The 18,972-nt window shown below is 39.6% G+C and overlaps 1 protein-coding gene across 1 annotated transcript; it reads left to right on the top strand.

The window, feature by feature from the left end:
• The first annotated feature begins 1,108 nt into the window (after positions 1-1,108).
• WEE1 (WEE1 G2 checkpoint kinase) lies at positions 1,109-18,621 on the top strand. The gene is made up of 11 exons (XM_016206627.2): positions 1,109-1,781; positions 3,171-3,376; positions 4,089-4,152; positions 4,346-4,518; positions 5,006-5,127; positions 9,603-9,749; positions 14,617-14,712; positions 14,809-14,894; positions 15,778-15,948; positions 16,041-16,186; positions 17,296-18,621. The coding sequence occupies exons 1-11, from the start codon at positions 1,221-1,223 to the stop codon at positions 17,447-17,449; spliced, it is 1,926 nt and encodes a 641-aa protein (XP_016062113.2). The 5' UTR covers positions 1,109-1,220; the 3' UTR covers positions 17,450-18,621.
• The last annotated feature ends 351 nt before the right edge of the window (positions 18,622-18,972 follow it).

Genomic DNA, 18,972 nt, shown 5'->3' on the forward strand with positions numbered 1-18,972 from the left:
GGGTTATTTACAACTGAGAAATTAGGAAATTTGTACATGCAGCAATAAGGGACGGATTAAGTCACAATTTGAGCACTAGAGGAATTTTTTTCTCCAGCTGCACTTAACTGGCGGCGAGCGGGGCCAACCCGTCCTCCCAGCACTCGCCCACGTGCTGGCGGACACACTGCGGCCGCGGCGTGGACGCTCGGTTTCGCGCTGGGGCCAACTGTGGCGATTATGTTTCCTCTGGACACAGAGGGGACCACAGCCTGGGGGGCGCTCACCTTGCTGCAGGCACAGACCACCCTAACCGCCACCCTGGGGTAAAACGGGGCCCAGGGGCCGCCCCTAAATATGGTGTCCTCGCCCTGAGCTCGCGCTTCCGTCTCCTCGCTCGTCGCGGCGTCCGGCCTAAGCAATCGGGGCAAACAGTTGGGAAAAGCCCTGGGCTGGAGGCACTTCCGGCTCGGACCTGGACGCGCGAAGGCGACTGCCCACAGCCACGCCCGCCCCGGGCGGCGCCCGAGGGCCGCAGTGCTGCCCGCTCGCCGGCCCCGCAGGGACCCCCAGGCCTCCCGGGCCCTCGGCCGACTTCAGGCCCGGGAGGGAGCGCCGGTGGCGCGGCGAGGAGGCCGAGCTCAGGACGGCGCTCACCTCCGCGGAGCGGAGCCCGGCTCCGCCAGACCGTCCCGGAGGCGCCGCCCGCGCTCCCCAGGTCGCCGTCGCGGCGGCGTCCGGCCAAGTTCCCCGCGGCCCCGCTCTCTCATAGGCCCGCCGCCCAGCACCCGCCCCGGCCGGGCCCCGCGCCGACGGGGGCGGAGCCTGCGGGTTCGCGCCAAAATCACGTAGCTAATCCCTCCCCCGCGGGCTAGGTCGCGCCCTTCTTTTTTTTCAAACCCCGGGCTGGGCGGGGATTGGTGGGTCGGGCAGTCACGTGGTTAACGGTCGCGGGAAGCTGCGGAGTCCGAACCCGCGGCTGGACTTGCGGAGACCTCAGCCTCGGCGCTCGGGCCGCCCCACCTCTGCCGGACAGTCCACGTCGTAGCCGCCGCCGCCCCCACGGCCGCCTGCAGCCCCGAACGCCCCGGAGCCGCAGCCCACAGCCACGCAGACCCGCGGCCGCGGCCACCAGACGCGCCCAGTCGCACGTGGCAGACCCGCCCCCTGGGCAGGCGGGCTGTGCCCTGGACTCCGCGAGTCCCGGCTCTCGGGTTCTTCGTCCCGGCCCCCCGGGCGCGATGAGCTTCCTGAGCCGGCAGCAGCCGCCGCCGCCCCGCCGCGCCGGGGCCTCCTGCACCTTGCGGCAGAAGCTGATCTTCTCGCCCTGCAGCGACTGTGAGGAAGAGGAGGAAGAGGAGGAGGGCAGCGGCCATAGCACCGGGGAGGACTCGGCCTTTCAGGAGCCCGACTCGCCGCTGCCGCCCGCGCGGAGCCCCCCCGAGCCCGGGCCCGAGGGCCGCCGCTCGCCCAGCCCGGCCCCCGGGGAGCTGGAGGAGGACATGCTGTTGCGGGGCGCCTCCCCGGGCGCCGACGCGTCCGGCGGCGGGACGGAGGGCGACTCGTGGGAGGAGGAGGGCTTCGGCTCCTCGTCGCCGGTCAAGTCCCCCGCGGCCGCCTACTTCCTGGGCAGCTCGTTCTCGCCGGTGCGCTGCAGCGGCTCGGAGGAGGCGTCCCCGTGCGGTTACGGGGAGCGCGGGGCCGGCGAGGTTCCATGCTCGCCGCTGCGGGACCACCCGGGCACCCCGCCGCACAAGACCTTCCGCAAGCTGCGGCTCTTTGACACGCCGCACACCCCCAAGGTGAGGACGCGGCGGCCCGGGCGCCTTGAGCCCGCGCGGGGCCGGCCTTTTAAAAAGGCAGACGCGCCGTGAGTGGAGCGCGGCGCTGGTCGGGTTCGGTTACATAACCGCCTGGCCGCACCCCCGCTCACTTTCTTGCGCCGCAACAAAAAGTTGGCAGCCTTTCTTTTTGGCCCTGCCCAGAAGTTGTCCGTTAAGATTATATAACTGAACAGTGGGCCTCGTCTGGAACGACTTCATCTTTCAAAGGGGCTGATCGGGGCCGTCCAGGTGGCTCACGATTAAACGGCCGCCGAATGGGGGCTGCCCCGAGCGTGTCAGCGGGAGTGTGGCACCGATAACGTAGTTTGGAAGGATGCTTGGAGCGGTCCTGGCCCCGCCACCTGACACTCCCGAGCACCGCAGCCATATGGTGCCTTTTAAACGCTGGGTTCGGTCCTGTAATTTGGGCGGCGCACGCAAGAGTCGGTTAAAATAATCCTCATGCGCTTATCGTTTCGTGTCATATCGCCTTAAAGGGGAAAGTTTGAGGTAGGGAGGGTGACTGCTTAGACTGGGGAGAAGAGGCTAGCCTTCCAAGCACTTACAGTCGTAAAGACTTGTAAAACGTCAGGTAGCATTTAAGCCTTTTTCTGGACATATTTATTGGGCAAGCGTTTGTTTACCCCGTTGGGCTTGCAGTGACCAAGTTTGGTCACCTAAGTGTGATGGTTCGGAATATCCAACTGTTGAAAACCAGCACTGGGATTGTTGTTTGGACCCTATGCGTTCATATTGTTGATAATCATGAAGTCGGCATTCGACGCTTGTTTAAATGGCAAGAAAATATGCCGATAACCACTTCTAGAACTTTAGAACTAATGCCGATTTTAAAACCGACACTTCCCGAAATTAAGACAAGTATCGCATTTGTAAGAATAATATGGGAAATGTAGCTTTTTAAGTAAGGTTCAGTACCTCAGGAAGATGTGTTCTTTTGAGCTTTACTGTTTCATTATTAGCAGACTTGACCCTAGGCAAGATCCCTCTAGAAGTGCGGGGAAAAGCACAGCGGAGGTGGCTTTCAAAACCCTATTTAGATCGGGGGTCGGGGAGAGGGGCTTTTTTGCGGCTCCCCCACTGCTTTTTATTTTTAGATTTCAATTTTTAGAAAGGATTTGTTAACTTTTGGCCTCTAGAATGTACTTAATTTTAGTATGCATTCATACCTTTAGGGCTCTAGGCCTATTTTAGTTGTCGATCTTTTTCAGAAAAGGTGGTTAGTATCCAGCTTCAGAGTCCGAAGTTAACCACCTTATTTTTCTTGAAGTATTGTATTATTTCAAGGCCTGTGTGTTGCTTTGGTCCTATATAGGACTTGGGTCCTAAAATCTTTATTTTTCCTCTCAGAGTTTGCTCTCCAAAGCTCGAGGAATTGATTCCAGCTCTGTTAAACTCCGAAGTGGTTCTCTATTCATGGATACAGAAAAATCAGGAAAAAGAGAATTTGACATTCGACATACTCCTCAAGTGAATATTAATCCTTTTACTCCAGATTCTTTGTTACTTCATTCCTCAGGACAGTGTCGTAGAAGAAAAAGAACATATTGGAATGAGTAAGTTATTTAATAGTCTGTCTCTCCCACCACCCAAGATTGGTTTGGTATACTTATTAAAATTTAATTTTTAACTGATTGACCTGGAAACTTATGCTCTGAAATTTTTCTCTCTTACTAGCACCTAATTCTCAGCAGATAGGTGGGAAGTAATCAGCTGTGGAAAAGGAGTGCCATGAAAAAGGAAGGAATAGAAAGTCTAGATAGCTTGTAGGAAATCTGGTGTCAAAAATGAGGCAGGCAGAGAGAGTTGACTTGGGCTTTAATTTTGATGTGCTTGGTAGTGTTGGCAGGGATCACATTTTCATCAGCTGAGCTGTATCTTGTGATTACAAAATTAAATGCTTTTCTGTTCTTATTCATTAAAATTTCATTTCAGCCCTAGCCTATTTGGCTCAGTGGTTAGAGTCTCAGCCTGTGGACTGATGGGTCCCAGGTTCAAATCCGGCCATGGACCTGGGTTGCAGGCACAGCCCAGTTTGGGGCTCATGCGGGAGGCAACCAGCCGATGTGTCTCTGTCACATTGATGTTTCTCCCTCCTTCCCTCCCCTCTTCCACTCTGAAAAGCAATGGAAAAAAATATCCTCTGGTGAGGCTAAATAAATAAATAAATAAATATTTCATTTCACCATGCACCTATCAGATAGTTTTGGATCTCTAGTTGATGTGTGTTTCAGATATGTTGATGAAAAAATACATAATTTTTTTCAGTTCCTGTGGTGAAGACATGGAAGCCAGTGATTATGAGTTTGAAGATGAAACAAGACCTGCTAAAGTAAATAGCTTTTAATTTTCTTTTTATTGTTTCTGAAATGTGATTTTCTATTTAACAAGTTACCATATATACATACTAAATAAGCAGTAAAACATGATATAATTTTAAAATTTCATACATAGTACTATCTCCATAGCAAAAAATCGTTTTATATATCTTTGTATTATGCATATGGATACCCTTTTTATTACAGAGAATTACAATTACTGAAAGCAATATGAAGTCACGGTATACAACAGAATTTCATGAGCTAGAGAAAATTGGCTCTGGAGAATTTGGTTCTGTGTTTAAATGCGTGAAGAGGCTGGATGGATGCATTTATGCCATTAAGCGATCAAAAAAACCATTGGCTGGCTCTGTTGATGAGTATGTATTAAAAATTTTGTCTTTTGATCTTTTGTTCTCTACGGTGTTGCAGACATTGTTTTAGGTGATCAGCATTGAATTTCATTAATTCTCTAACTTTGGAGATGTTATAATGATATAATTGGATCCGTTTCATTTTGCACCATTAGTTCTTATTGGACTGGATAAAATAATATGAATAGTTTGATTTTGGAACCTAACTTAAGTTTCTTATTTCTAGTAGCATCCATGAATTCACAGTTAAAGGGAAGTTTTATCTTTTCTGATTTCTAGGTCCAGTAAGGTTCCTTCTTTCTAACTGCCATTCTTTAATGGAAGCCTTTGGAAAAATATGCAGTCTTAACTCCCTCCCTCTTAAGCAAGTTGTTTTTCAGCATAATGATAGATACAGAGGTCAAGTTTCTTTTATGAAGTTTCAGATAAATTAATTCAGTTTAGACTTGAATGAAAATGATTTATCATTCTATTAATCTCAAATTTCTCCTAGGCAGAACGCTTTGAGAGAAGTATATGCTCATGCAGTGCTTGGACAACATTCTCATGTAGTTCGATATTTCTCTGCATGGGCAGAAGATGATCATATGCTCATACAGAATGAGTATTGTAATGGTGAGTAACATAATTGTTCCCTTGTAAATTTGTGAGCTCGAATGAACACTTATTTTCATCTAATGCCTATGACTCTTTTATCTCTTATAAAATCAAAGGTCAGAGGCCTAACATGAATTTCAAGGGCAAGTAGTGTCTACCTGATGTTAAATAAAGATTGGAAACCCTTCTTCCTCAGTAGTAGAACAGTGCAAATTATTTATATTGCTCAAGTTACTTAAACGGATCTTGAGAGGACACTGGTTTTGCCATACATATTTTGGTATTCCCTGCACCTAGCATAGTGTTTATGGGATATAGTAGTTAATAATATAGGTTCCCTGCATCTAGCCTTCCCTTTCCATTTCATTATATGAACTGCTAAAACTGATGTTGGTTACTTATGACTGTGACTCTCTATTGATCTAAACTCAGCCATTTGTTAAGGCATCATATAATCTTGCCCCCACTCCAATCTGTCAAACCTAGTTTACCACTAGAATCCACTAAGTCCTTTCTATTATGTAAGTTGTTCCCTAGCTGTGCCTCCCTCCCTCTCTTCCCCCAAAGAAACAAAATAAGCATGTGTAGAGGTTTAACTTTGGACCTCTGTATAGCTTTCAATTTCAGCAAGTCCTTCAGCACCAACTTGGGTTCCTTTTTTGTTAAACCTTTACCACAATTGGTCTCAATTCTGATTCTTATAGACATCTGTTATTAAATATCCAAGTCTTTACATACATATAATGGATTTGTGTTTTTCTTTTTTTAAAAAATTGATTTCAGAGAGAGGTAGAAACATCAATGATGAGAGAGGATCATTGATTGGCTGCCTCCTGCACTCCCCCTGACGGGGAATTGAACCGTGATCTGGTTCCTGGGTTGATGCTCAACCACTGAGCCACACCTGCCGGGCAGATTTTTATTTCTGTGTATATTCTGTGAATATTAGAATTTGGTGAATATTCGAGGTGATAGCAAAGATTTATTTTTATGTTATGATTTTTGTTGATCCTCATTTTTCCTTAAACAACACCAGGCATCTCATAGCTTGTGAATAAGTGGTATGGTAGTGGATTCAGGTTTTCCATATTTAAAAACTGAATAAAACAAGTAAAAGAGTTATTTCCATACCTCATTTCTCAAATATTAGTTCTCTATACTTGAAAGAACAGAAGTGCTCAGTATATAGTGTTGCTGCTAGTTTGTTTCACAAATCTCTTGAATTGTTTCTGTTCACACTATCAAAATACTTATGTAGCTCTCTTCCTATTCTGTTTCTTAACCTTTATTTTTCAGTTACTACATTTAATATAAGTGCAACTCAATCATAAAGTCTTTTCTACTCCATATTTGCTAGACACCATCTCCTTTTAGTTTCTTCCTTCCTCTCACCTTTTTGATGTGGCTGGTTCTTTTAAGTATTTCAGTGGTAGTCCAGGGATCACAAATTTGTAACAGCTTAGTAAATACGTGGTTGTATAATTCAAATGATTTTGAGAAAACTCTTGGGCCTGAAGGGTGAGGACAAAGACCTTGTCCTATAATAAAGTTAGATTATAAAAGAATCCTTTGAAACAGTTTATTATTTTGGAGCAGTATAAAAGTTAAAGAATAAAGATCTTTAAAAAATAAGTAGACCTCTGAGACACAGGACTGCTTTTTTGTATGACTGTTTATTTTTTTTGGATGAAAGAAAATAAGACTATCCTGATACATTTGTGAGCTTTTCTTTTGGTTCCCCTTCCACTGTTCCTCTCCACTTTTGGAAAGCTTTGAATGTACCAGTAATAAGCCTGCTCTTCAGATCCTTTTCCACAGTTTCATAGGGAAAGGATTCTGTTATCATTCATTTGGTTTTTGGTGCTTTTTTTTTCAAATATGTCTTTATTGATTTTCAGAGAAAGGAAGAGAGAGAGATAGAAACATCAATGATGAGTCATTGATCAGTTGCTCCTGCATGCCCCCTGCTGGGAGATCAAGCCCAAGACCTGGGCATGCTCCCTGATGGGGAATCAAACCTCGATCTCCAGGATCCTAGGTCGATGCTCAACTGCTGAGCCATGCTGGCCCGGCTGTTACCCTTAATTTGTACATGTTGATTAACTGATATCCTTTATCAGTGATTAAGCTTCCTTATTATCTCAGTCTTTTGCATTTGTTAAGCTTTTTGTCTTTAGTGTGGTGATAGACTGAAATAAGTATTGAAGAATGTTTATGGATGGGGAAGAGATCCTAAAAGTCAGATGAATGTTTTGCTCTTCTCACCTCTCTTGCCCTTTTGGCAATGAAATAAAAGGAACTGGCTCAGCTATAGTTGCTAGACTCACTAAAAAGCAGCCATATTATTATTATTTTTTTAATAGTTAAAAAAGTGTTTTTATTGACTTTTAGAGAGAGGGGAAGGGAGAGGGAGAGAGAGATAGAAACATCAATGATGAGAGAGTCATTGATTGGCTGCCTCCTGCACACCCCCTACTGGGGATCGAGCCCAAAACCCAGGCGTGTGCCCTTGAGCCAAAATCCATGAGCTCTTGGTTCCTGGGTCGACACTCAACCACTGAGCTACACTGACTGGGCTACCATATTCTTTCTTATTAAACTTGATTTAGGACTTCAAGCCTGCTTGTCTGACAGGCTTATTGACCTTTTCCCTTTTAGAGCCCCTTTCCCCCGCAGTTCAAGATTTATATAAGTTAAGTATGGAGAACACACTTAAGCCTAAGATATCCAGGTGTGTGGTTTACTTTTATTTAAGAAACAAATTTGCCATTTGTTACTCAGTCTTGTTCAAATTGTACAGCCTTCTTTCATTGACCTTTCTGATTTTATTACCCTGGCTTTGATTTTATTATTCCTAACTAAGCTTTAAAAAGATGTGGTGAGCCTAGCCAGAGTTGCTCAACAGTTGGTGCACCAAAAGGTTGCCAGTTTGATTCCTGGTCAGGGCACATAGCTGGGTTGCAGGTTTGATTCCTAGTTGGGAAGTGTAAGAAGGCAACCAATTGATATTTTTCTCTCTAAGCAGGTCCTCAGGTGAAGATTAAAAAAAAAGAAGTGGTGGGTTTTTTAACGTAACTCATTTCCTCTGAGATAAAGTGTAAACTTACAAAGTTTTAAATAAAACTTACAAAGTACAAACTTATAAAAATAGCAAGTTAACTGATTGGTTTGGCTGATTCTATAAAAGCAGGTTTTATTTTCATTCGTAGTAAAGAGTAGTATAAATGAAAACTACCAAGATACTGTTTTTTACCTGTAAAATTCACAGACAGTTGTCAAGAGTGTGGGAAAACGTATTCTCATACATTAATGATGGGAGTATAAATTGGTGCAGCCTTCTCTATGGGGACAGTGTGTGTACATTCACACGTAATCGCCCCAGATTCACATAGGCACCTGCTAATACAATTTAAGTACTCGGCATTTTGAAATCAGAAACCGAGTGCACTATTTCTTTTTTTTTTTTTAATTGTTTATTGATTTTAGAGAGAGAGGAAGGGAGACAGAGAAACATCGATTTGTTCTTCCACTTATTTATACACTCATTGGTTTGAACCTGCAACTTTGGCATATCAGGACAACACTCTAACCAACTGAGCTACCCAGCCAGGGCCTGTTATTTCTTATTTCTTTTTTGTTTATGTATGTATGTATTTATTTATTTTAAATATATCTTTATTGATTTCAGAGAGAGGAAGGGAGAGAGTTAGAGAGATGGAAACATCCATGAGAGAGAAACATTGATCAGCTGCCTCCTGCACACCCCCTACTGGGGATTGAGCCTATAACCAGGCCATGTGCCCTGATCAGGAATTGAACTGGTAACCTCTTGGTTCATGGGTCAACTGTCGACCACTAAGTTCTTTTGCAGAAGATAAACACAGAAATGGCCCTACTGGCTGCAGAAACTTATTTTATATGTAATAAAGTAGTAATACACACACGCTCTGCATGTGTGTTTTATATTGTACATACCCTTTGACCCAGCAATGGGTTTCTAGGAGACACACTGATATGTGTGAAATGACCAATGTACAAAGTTATTCCTTAGACCATAGTACATATAGTAGGAAAGGCTTAGAAATTATTTTAAAATGTCCATCAAACGGGATTGGTTAATACAGTGAAATTTGGTATACGCTTTAAAGGGGTAGTGTATTGGTGAAGAACTATCTTCAAGATAATGAAAATATGTTATCATTTATATAAAAAGGAGTTGAAAAGAATGCATAAGATGGGGAAAAGAACCAGGTGGGTTGCTGGGGTATATGGATTACAGAGACTTTACATTATATTTGTACTCATGTGAGTGTATTACCTATTGAAAGAATAAACAAAATTTTTATTTCACAAACAGACTGAAGGGAATAGATCCTATAAAATGTCACTTTCTTGGTTAAGTCTATGGTCATTCAGTAAAGATAGAACGAAGAAAAATAAGAAATTTCTGAAAGAAGGGGAAAAAATGCTAATTTTTTGTGTGTGTTTGTTAGGTGGAAGTTTAGCTGACGCCATAAGTATGAACTACAGAAGCATGAGTTACTTTATAGAAGCAGAGTTGAAGGATCTCCTTTTGCAAGTTGGCCGGGGCTTGAAGTATATTCATTCAATGTCTTTGGTTCACATGGATATAAAGCCTAGTAAGTATTACAAATCTTCTGACCTGTGTCCTATAGAATTATAGAGAATTACATCATTAAAACATACATCTTAGTATGTTTTTTCATTGTTAAAAAGACCTTTGGCCTACTTAGTATTGTTTTATGGTTTCCATTCATCTCTTGTTACCCCAAAATATTTGATTTAATGAACTCGTTTTTATTAAAAGCTAGAAAAAGTTTGGGGCATCATGTGCACAATACATAGTCTCTAAGTAGGACTGATCGGAGACTAAGGACCTATGTTTAAAGCCCCTTTTACTAGACTGTAGAACCATAATTATAAATTATAAATTAATTCAGCTGCTGCTCTCAGTGTTATTAGAATAAAATGAGAAATGTGAAAATGTTTTTGAAAACTTAAGTGCTATACAAATATGGTGGTATTTCTAGTCTGTAAAAGAAAGAAAGTTTTTATTGTATGGCTCAGAAAACAAAATAAAATGTATTATGATAACTTTATAAAAAAGGTTGCAAGTGAATTGGCTGGAGAGTATAGAAATATAGTGGTTTTACTTTTTTCTCTTTACTGTTAGACTATTTGTCAGCTAAACAATTGATTTTTATACATAAATGGCTCCAGTAGACTTGTACTATGGCTCAGAATAACATCAGAGTATTCTTTCAGAGGCTTATGAGATTTCAAAATGAAGGCACAGTGGTACCAATTAAGGTGTAAATTTACATAATCTTAGCTTAAATTGAAACAGTTTTATTAAAGAAACAGTAATAAGTACATTGTAAAATTATTTTAAAATACAAGCCAGACTAAAAAAATTAAATAACCTACTCTTCTTTTATCTTTGGAACTACAGTTAAAATAATGCCAGTGCTGCTAACCGGGTTGTTAGAATAAACTGGGGTATGGAGATGCTTTGAAAACTTAAGTGCTATACAAACATGGTAGTATTTCTAGCCTATAAAACACTATGAAAATGGAGCATGCATTATGATTATCTTGCACTTACAAAGATGTAATTGAATCTTATAACACCTTAATGCTAATCCCTCTCGTTTTATCAGAATAATGCCATAATTTATACATGCTATATTACAATTAAAGTCAACTATCTCTACCTTTCCATTTCAGTACATTTTCATCTCATCTAATAGCCAGATAATACTAAAAATATTCCCAGTTTACCTAAATTTTTAAAAAATTTTTTTCAATTACAGTTTGTATTTAATATTATTCTGTATTAGGTTCAAATGTACAGCAAAGTGGTTAGAAAATTATGTACTTTACAGAGTAATCCCCCTGCTGCTTCAAGCACCTACCTGGTCCCATACATAGTTATCACAGAATTATTGACTATGTTCCCTATTCTGTAATCTACATCTCTGTGATTGTTCTGTAACTACCAATTTGTACTGCCTAATCCCCTCACTTTTTTCACCCAGCCCCCCCTAACCCCCCTTTCTTTCGACAACTGTGTCTGTTCTCTGTATCTATGAGCCTGTTTCTATTTTGTTTATTTATTTTGTTCATTAGATTCTACATATAAGTGAAATCTCACAGTATTTGTCTTTCTCTGTCTGACTTATTTCACTTAGCATAATACTCTCTAGGTCACAAGTGATAAAAATTCATTCTTTTTCACGGCCAAGTATTCCATTGTGTATTCCAAATCTTGGCTATTGTAAATAATGCTGCAGTGAACATGGGGGTGCATATATTCTTTTGAATTAACGTTCGGGTTTCTTTGGATATATTCCGAGAAGTGGAATCACTAGGTCATAAAGACAATTCCATTTTTAAAATTTTGAGAAACCTCCACACTGTTTTCCACAGTGGTTGCACCAGTCTGCATTCCCATCAACAGTGCATGAGGGTTCCCTTTTCTCCACATCTTCACCAATACTTGTTTGTTGATTTATTGGTGATAGTCATTCTGACAGGTGTGAGGCGGTATCTTATTGTGGCTTTGATTTGCATTTCTCAGATGATTAGTGACACAACTTTTCATGTCTATTGGCCATCTGTATGTCTTCCTTGGAGAATTCTGTTCAGATCATCTCCCCACTTTTTAATTGGGTTGTTTGTTTTTCTGGTGTTAAATTGTCTTGAGTTCTTTATAAACTTTGAATATTAAACCATTATCAGAGGTATCATTGGCAATATGTTCTCCCATTTAGTAGGTTGTTTTTTCATTTCGTTGATGGTTTCTTTTGCTGTGCAAAAAACTCCTTAGTCTGATATAGTCCCATTTGTTTACTTTTTCTTTTGTTTCCCTTGCCTGAGGAGATATACCAGAAAAAAATATTGCTAAGAGAAATGTTGAAGATCCCACTGCATATGTTTTCTTCTAGGAGTTTTATGGTTTCAAGTCTTACATTTAAGTCTTTAATCTATTTTGAGTTTATTCTTGTGTATGGTGTAAGAAGCTGGTCTGGTCTACTTTTTTGTTGTTGCATGCATCCAATTTTCCCAACACCATTTATTGAATAGACTATGTTTACCCTATTGTATGTTCTTTCGTCCTTTGTCAAATATTAATTGACCATATAAGTGTGGGTTTATTTCTGGGGTCTCTATTCTGTTCCATTGATCTATATGTCTGTTTTTATGCCAGTACTATGCTTACTTTTTTTTTTTTAATTGCTAAACTTTTTTTTTAGTATGTCTTTATTGATTTCAGAGAGAGGAAGGAGGAGAAAGAGAGAGAAACATCAATGATGAGAGAGTCATTAACTATCATTTACTGGTTGCCTCCTGCACACCCCCCTACTGGGGATGGAGCCTGCAACCTAGGCACATGCTCTGACCAGTGATTAAACTGTGAGCTCCTGGACCATAGGTCAATGCTCAACCACTGAGCCACGTGTGCTGGGCAGTACTAGGTTTTTTTATTAGTATGGCCTTATAGTTTGATATCAGGTAGTGTGTGACACCTCCACCTTTGTTTTTCTTTCTCAAGATTGTTGAGACTAATTGGGATATTTTGTGGTTCCATATAAATTTTTGGAGTATTTGTTTTAGTTCTGTGAAATATGTCATTGGTATTTTGATAAGAATTGCGTTGAAATTATAGATTGCTTTAGGTAATGTGGACATTTTAATGGTGTTAATTCTTCCTATCCATGAACACAGTAGCTTCCACTTATTTGTATCTTCAGTATCTTAAAACTTTTTGAGTACAGATCTTCTACCTCCTTGGTTAAATTTACTCCTAGGTACCTTATTTTTTTTGGATGCAGTTGTAAATGGGATTGTTTTCTTAGTTCTCTTTCTGATAGTTCATTATTGCTATATAAAAATAAGACCAATTTCTGAATATTAATTTTATTTCCTGCTACTTTACTTACTGTATTTATCAGTTCTAGTAGTTTTTTGGTGCAATCTTTAGGGTTCTGTATATACAGTATCATGTCGTGCAAATATGACAGTTTTACTTCTTCCTTTCCAATTTGGATGCCTTTTCTTTTTAAGAAAGTTTTTTTTTTTTTTTAAATCTTTATTGATTTTAGAGAGAGGAAGGGAGAGGAAGAGAGAGAGAGATAGAAACATTAATGATGAGAGAGTCATTGATAGGCTGCCTCCTGCACACCTCCTACTGGGGAGGGAGCCGGCAACCCGGGCATGTGCCCTGACCAGGAGTCGAACTGTGATGTCCTGGGTCATAGGTTGATGCTCAACTGCTGAGCCACGCCTGCCGGGCGCCTTTTATTTCTTCTTGTCTGATTGCTGTGGCTAGGACTTCCAGTACTATGTTAAATAAGAGTGGTAAAAGGGGACATCCCTGTCTTGTTCTTGATTTTAAGGGAAATTCTTTTTTTCTTTTTATTTCTCACCTGAGGATATTTTTTCCACTGCTTTTTCAGAGAGAGTGGAAGGGAGAGAGAGAGAAACATCCATATGAGAGAGAGACACTGATTGGTTGCCTCCTGCATGAGCCCTGACCTGGGCTGGGGATTGAACCTGCAACCCAGGTACATGCTCTTGACCAGACATTGAATCCACGACCCTTCAGTGCACGGGCTGATGCTCTTAACAACTGATCCACACCGTCCAGGGCCACAATTTATTTTAATTCTAGAGTATGTGAAGAATTTATCTGTACATTAACAACACACTAAAATATTTCTTTTCAAAAAATATATTTGGACTGATGGCAATAAATGTGAATTAGTAAGGTTTGCTTATACTCATATCAAGTGTCAAACATAGTAGATCCTTATATTGTAAGTACAAAAGTTGAAAATAATTTTTAAAATTTCAAATTTACAAATACCACCACAAATAAGTTGTCCTATAAATAAAGCAAAACTGGAAAGATGACTCCAGTGAATATAACATTTATAAATTTGGTATTATAGTGATAAAACTATTAAAATGAAATATGCCACTAAAACTTATGTTAATCATGAGCTTACTCAAATTTGAAGATAAAAAAGTGATTGTTTAGCTGAGACAGTGAATCACAAAGCTACATTGGGGTAAGGATGCTGAATGGTCATACAAACTCAATAGCTACCTGACTCATTCTTTTCACACCAGCCTTGTTGCATTAGATTAAAATTTGTGCTTTGGAAGCATTACAAATTACTATGTTATTGCCATTTGTATTGTTTCAATTAATTAAAACTGCTGAAGATCAATGTGTAGATGTGAAGGGACTAATATAGTGGTTTCTAAGGACCAGTGCTAGGCCAGAAAATATATCCTAGAAAATAAAGCCCCAGTTCCCACCCTGAGACTCTTACTTTCATACTTTCTTGGGTTTGGGATAGAACATATAAGAATCTATATATTTAAAAGCTTTCTGGATGATTCTGATGTATGCCTATTTCTGAACTTTGGTTATACTATTAATTGTTAGTGTGGCTTATATAAATAACTGTTTGACAGGTAATATTTTCATATCTCGAACCTCAATCCCAAATGCTGCCTCTGAAGATGGAGATGAAGATGACTGGATGTCCAATAAAGTTGTCTTTAAAATAGGTAAGAAAGAAAGAAAATCAGATTAGTACTTTAAAATAAATAGAGAGCGGCTGTTGTGTTTCAACTCTTGGCTCTATTTTTTTTCAATACTTCTAGGTGATCTTGGGCATGTAACAAGAATCTCCAGTCCACAAGTTGAAGAGGGTGATAGCCGTTTTCTTGCAAATGAAGTTTTGCAGGAGGTAATTTTTCTTCTTTAATAATGCCATTTGTTTTGCGACACCATTTGATAGAAGAATATAAATGCAGATGTATTAAAATTTTAAGCTAGTAACTAGTAGAATAGTAATACAAAATAGAAAGTCTAAACTATCAGCCTGGTATATTGAATTTAGCAAAAGTCAGCGTAAAGGCAAAGATTTATAATAATTGACATGGTGGAGTTGTGGTAAAGGAAGTTTCCATACACTGCTGGTGGATCTCTAAAATGGCATAGCATTTTTGCAGAGCTAAGTATTGGTATCTTTCAACATTTTAAAATCAAGTACCCTTTCACCCAGAATTTCCATTTCTGAGAGTCTTCTACAGAAATACTGCTATACAGACAAACCAAGAACAATGCAAATAAGTATTCAGAAACACAGGAATGTGGCTCATAGTTAACAGTGCTGTTTCAGAAAGTGATGAAGTATTTCTCAAGAGTGTTGAATGAAAATAGAACAAGTAGGACAAACACATTGTATGATCATTGTTCTTTTTATGTGTATTTGTATCTTACTTGTATATGTTTATTTGTAACTTGTCAATGTATGTATGTTTTGTGTTTTCATATGAATGCCCCTAGAGGGATAGAAGTTTCTTCTGAGAGTTGAATTGGGCTAATGACAGAGGAGGCATTCCCTTTTAGAAATGTTTTTACCACCCCCTCCACCTCAGAGTGTGTATTACTTTGTAATTAGAATAATTTCCCCAAATTTACTTGTTTTCTGAATAGGTCCTAAACTTAAATGTGGCATTGAACATTTTAATTTAGTCCTGTTTCTCACCTAAATCATGTGAAGTATAATTTCATTTTATTTTGACCATTTTTATATTTCCTTAAAAATTTTTTTTTTAATTTTACAGAACTATTCCCATCTACCAAAAGCAGATATTTTTGCCCTTGCTCTCACAGTGGTATGTGCTGCTGGTGCTGAACCTCTTCCCAGAAACGGAGACCAGTGGCATGAAATCAGACAGGGTAGATTACCTCGGATTCCACAAGTGCTTTCCCAAGAATTTACAGAGTTGCTAAAAGTAAGTATTTTATATATGAAGCACTTTACTGACATGGTTCAACATTTTATTAAATCACATATTTTTACCTTAATTTTACTTTTCTTTTTAAGGTTATGATTCATCCAGATCCAGAGAGAAGACCTTCAGCAATGGCCCTGGTAAAGCATTCAGTATTACTGTCTGCTTCTAGGAAAAGCGCAGATCAGTTACGAATAGAATTGAATGCTGAAAAGTTCAAGAATTCCCTTTTGCAGAAGTAAGTGAGAGTTTTTCTGTTTTGCTTTTACTTTTCTGTGTTCGTTAGTTCACACATTTTAATGAGGTGATTTAGGCTTTCTGTCAGTGAAGGATATAGTGGTTTGGCATGTTATACAGTTTTAAGTTTGGGAATTTCTGCCTTAAATTAGTACTTGACCTACAAATTTGTGTTGTTTCTAAACTTTGAAATTATGGACTTCAAGTTTTTAAAACTAGCATATATTTGCAAGTGGTGATAATACCCCAGCCCCAAATCATAGCAAAAGTTAAATGAATTTATATTTTCCCCTACTCCAAACTCTCAGCATAAATAAACGTTCCTTGAAACTTTCTGTTGTACGAATTTTTATGAAGTGATGAAATTAATGTCGGTTAGATTAGTAGGTGATTCTCATATTTGGTGTGAATGACCTTTGACATTTCAAAACTGATTAAAATGATAATTCTAATTCATTTGCTTTATTGCTACCATTTTGATTCTAATCTAATCTAACTTGAAATATGAAAAGGTTTACTTGCCGCTAGTTTGTTAGATATCATTGTTCATACAAATAGGAAGTAGAATTTTCCTTTCATCTCTGTTATGTAAAGATATTTTATAATATTAAGTAGAGTTCTATTTGCAGTTTTTATTAAAACCCGGTCACGCCTGGCCAGTGTTGATCAGTTGGCTGAGCATCGTCCTATGCACCAGGAGGTCTCCGGTTGGGGCATGTGCCCGGGTTGCAGCCTCAACCCCCAGTAGGGGGTGTGCAAGGAGGCAGCTAATCAATGTTTCCCTCTTTCTCCCTCTCCCTTCCTCTCTCTGAAATCAGTAAAAACACATTTAAGAAAAACAAAGAAAACCCTGTCATTACTAGCATTTTTATTACTTTGTATCTAAGTGCATATGACATTGTAATTCTGATAACACAAAATAAGATTATTTTATAAATTTAAGTTGAGCAGAAGCTAAAGTTTCATACTGTATTTTTCCTTAGTGGCATGTTAGAGTAATGATGACATGCAAAGATCTCCCAGCTGATAGTATAGTTTGGCCTCTTAGGATCCCTTCCTAGGATTAATACAGTAGGTGAAAAGTATTGTTTTCTATTTTTATGTTTGTAGAGAACTCAAGAAAGCCCAGATGGCAAAAGCTGCAGCTGAGGAAAGAGCACTCTTCACTGACCGGATGGCCACTAGGTCCACCACCCAGAGTAATAGAACATCTCGACTTATTGGAAAGAAAATGAACCGCTCTGTCAGCCTTACCATATACTGAACTACTCATTTCCCACCTCCCCCCAAAAAAATGTGACAAGAGGAAGCTAAGCTAGGTTGAAATCACTGCTAGAATCCAGTTTGCGATTACTTTCTCAAAATCGGTGTCAGTAATTATACTGAAATACTTTTTAGGACTTTTATTTGTGAATTACAGTTAAAAGCTGTATCTTGCCCAGTGCTCTATATCAGGCTTTTGTCTAGTTTATCAGTTTGTCTTCTGTAGCATGTCAGTCACTGTTGGATGTTACATCAGCCTTTCCAGGGTTAACCACTGTGGTGGTGTGCTGCTGATAGTTTGCTGTTGCATTGTGATGAAAGGTACCCTTCCCTGTAGTGACCTGTAAAAAGGACTCAAAGGCTTTATTACTAACATTCTCCCTTCGAGAAAGGGAAATGGTAAGAAAATCAGTTACTACTCAGCCTTCAATGTACCTGTGTGTCAGTCTTATATTTCTTTTTTTTAAATTGTGAAATTATACTTGTATATCCAACTGGGAGCACTTTTAGGCACTGTATGAACCATGGAATAATTCTGTGGAAGTATTGCCTTGTGAATTTGCTGCTATTTTAGTTTTGTCTTTGCTGTAAAATTGTAGCATTAAACAATCATTGTTAATAGGCTTTCTTTTGAAAACAATTATGTGAAATACATAGCTGTTCTTGATGAAAAACAGCTATTTGCCTTTTCCCCCCTTTGAACTTTGAAGCTAGTGCATTGGAGAAATGCACCCTTTCCCCCCTTTGGAATGCTGTATTATTGTAGTATAATTATTTCTGGTTTTGTAATTTTTCCTGATAATGCCTTTCCCTGACTTTTTAAAAGTGTTTTCTCTCTCTACCCAAGTTTTGTACTTGATTGTATTGTTAGTCTATTTTTAACTGTTTTGCCCAGTTTTCATTATTGGTGTATATAACTAATCTTGGTGATACTGTACATAGCTGTTCAAAATGCCAGAATGACTTCTGACTATTCCAAGCTTTTCATAAAATATATTTTATCTGTGATTAGCCACTTGACTAATGGTACTGGCTAACAGATGTTGGGGAAAAAAAGAATTTGTTTATTGTTTCCTGTTGATTTTGGTTTAAAACATGTTTGCACTTGTCTGTTTGACTTGTGTTTTATTAACATTGATTGGCATATTAAAAGTCACTCTGAGCTTACCTTAATTGTCTAAATCTTTGTGATGCCTATTTTCTGTTATCTCCATTATAGGGAGAGTACTAAAAGCAGAGGACACATTTTTGATAGAATGTGAAACATTGATTATTTAATGTTGAGCTTTAGTCCATATTAGTTACATTTTGGGATTTAAGAAAAATTTACATATCAATCTTGAATTTTTAATTTGTAACTTTAATATTTTATGTCACATTGCCTATTATGCTTTTGACCTGCTAGAAATGTAGTATAAGGTAGTTTAAAATAGCTTTTGCTTTTTAAGTGAACATAACGACTCAACTTTCTAATGTGAACTGAATCACAGAAGAGAATTTTAAAGTGGGGGAGGGTTTTAACTC

This window comes from Miniopterus natalensis, chromosome 11 (genome assembly GCF_054644295.1).
Source record: "Miniopterus natalensis isolate mMinNat1 chromosome 11, mMinNat1.hap1, whole genome shotgun sequence".
In the NCBI taxonomy this organism is placed as follows: Eukaryota; Metazoa; Chordata; class Mammalia; order Chiroptera; family Miniopteridae; genus Miniopterus; species Miniopterus natalensis.

Excerpts from the sequence above, each read along its gene's own strand:
- WEE1 (XM_016206627.2), top strand. The coding sequence starts at position 1,221 with ATGAGCTTCCTGAGCCGGCAGCAGCCGCCGCCGCCCCGCCGCGCCGGG. Across the intron at positions 4,519-5,005 it reads TTGGCTGGCTCTGTTGATGA|GCAGAACGCTTTGAGAGAAG; the intron begins GTATGTATTAAA and ends AATTTCTCCTAG. Across the intron at positions 5,128-9,602 it reads ACAGAATGAGTATTGTAATG|GTGGAAGTTTAGCTGACGCC; the intron begins GTGAGTAACATA and ends TGTGTTTGTTAG.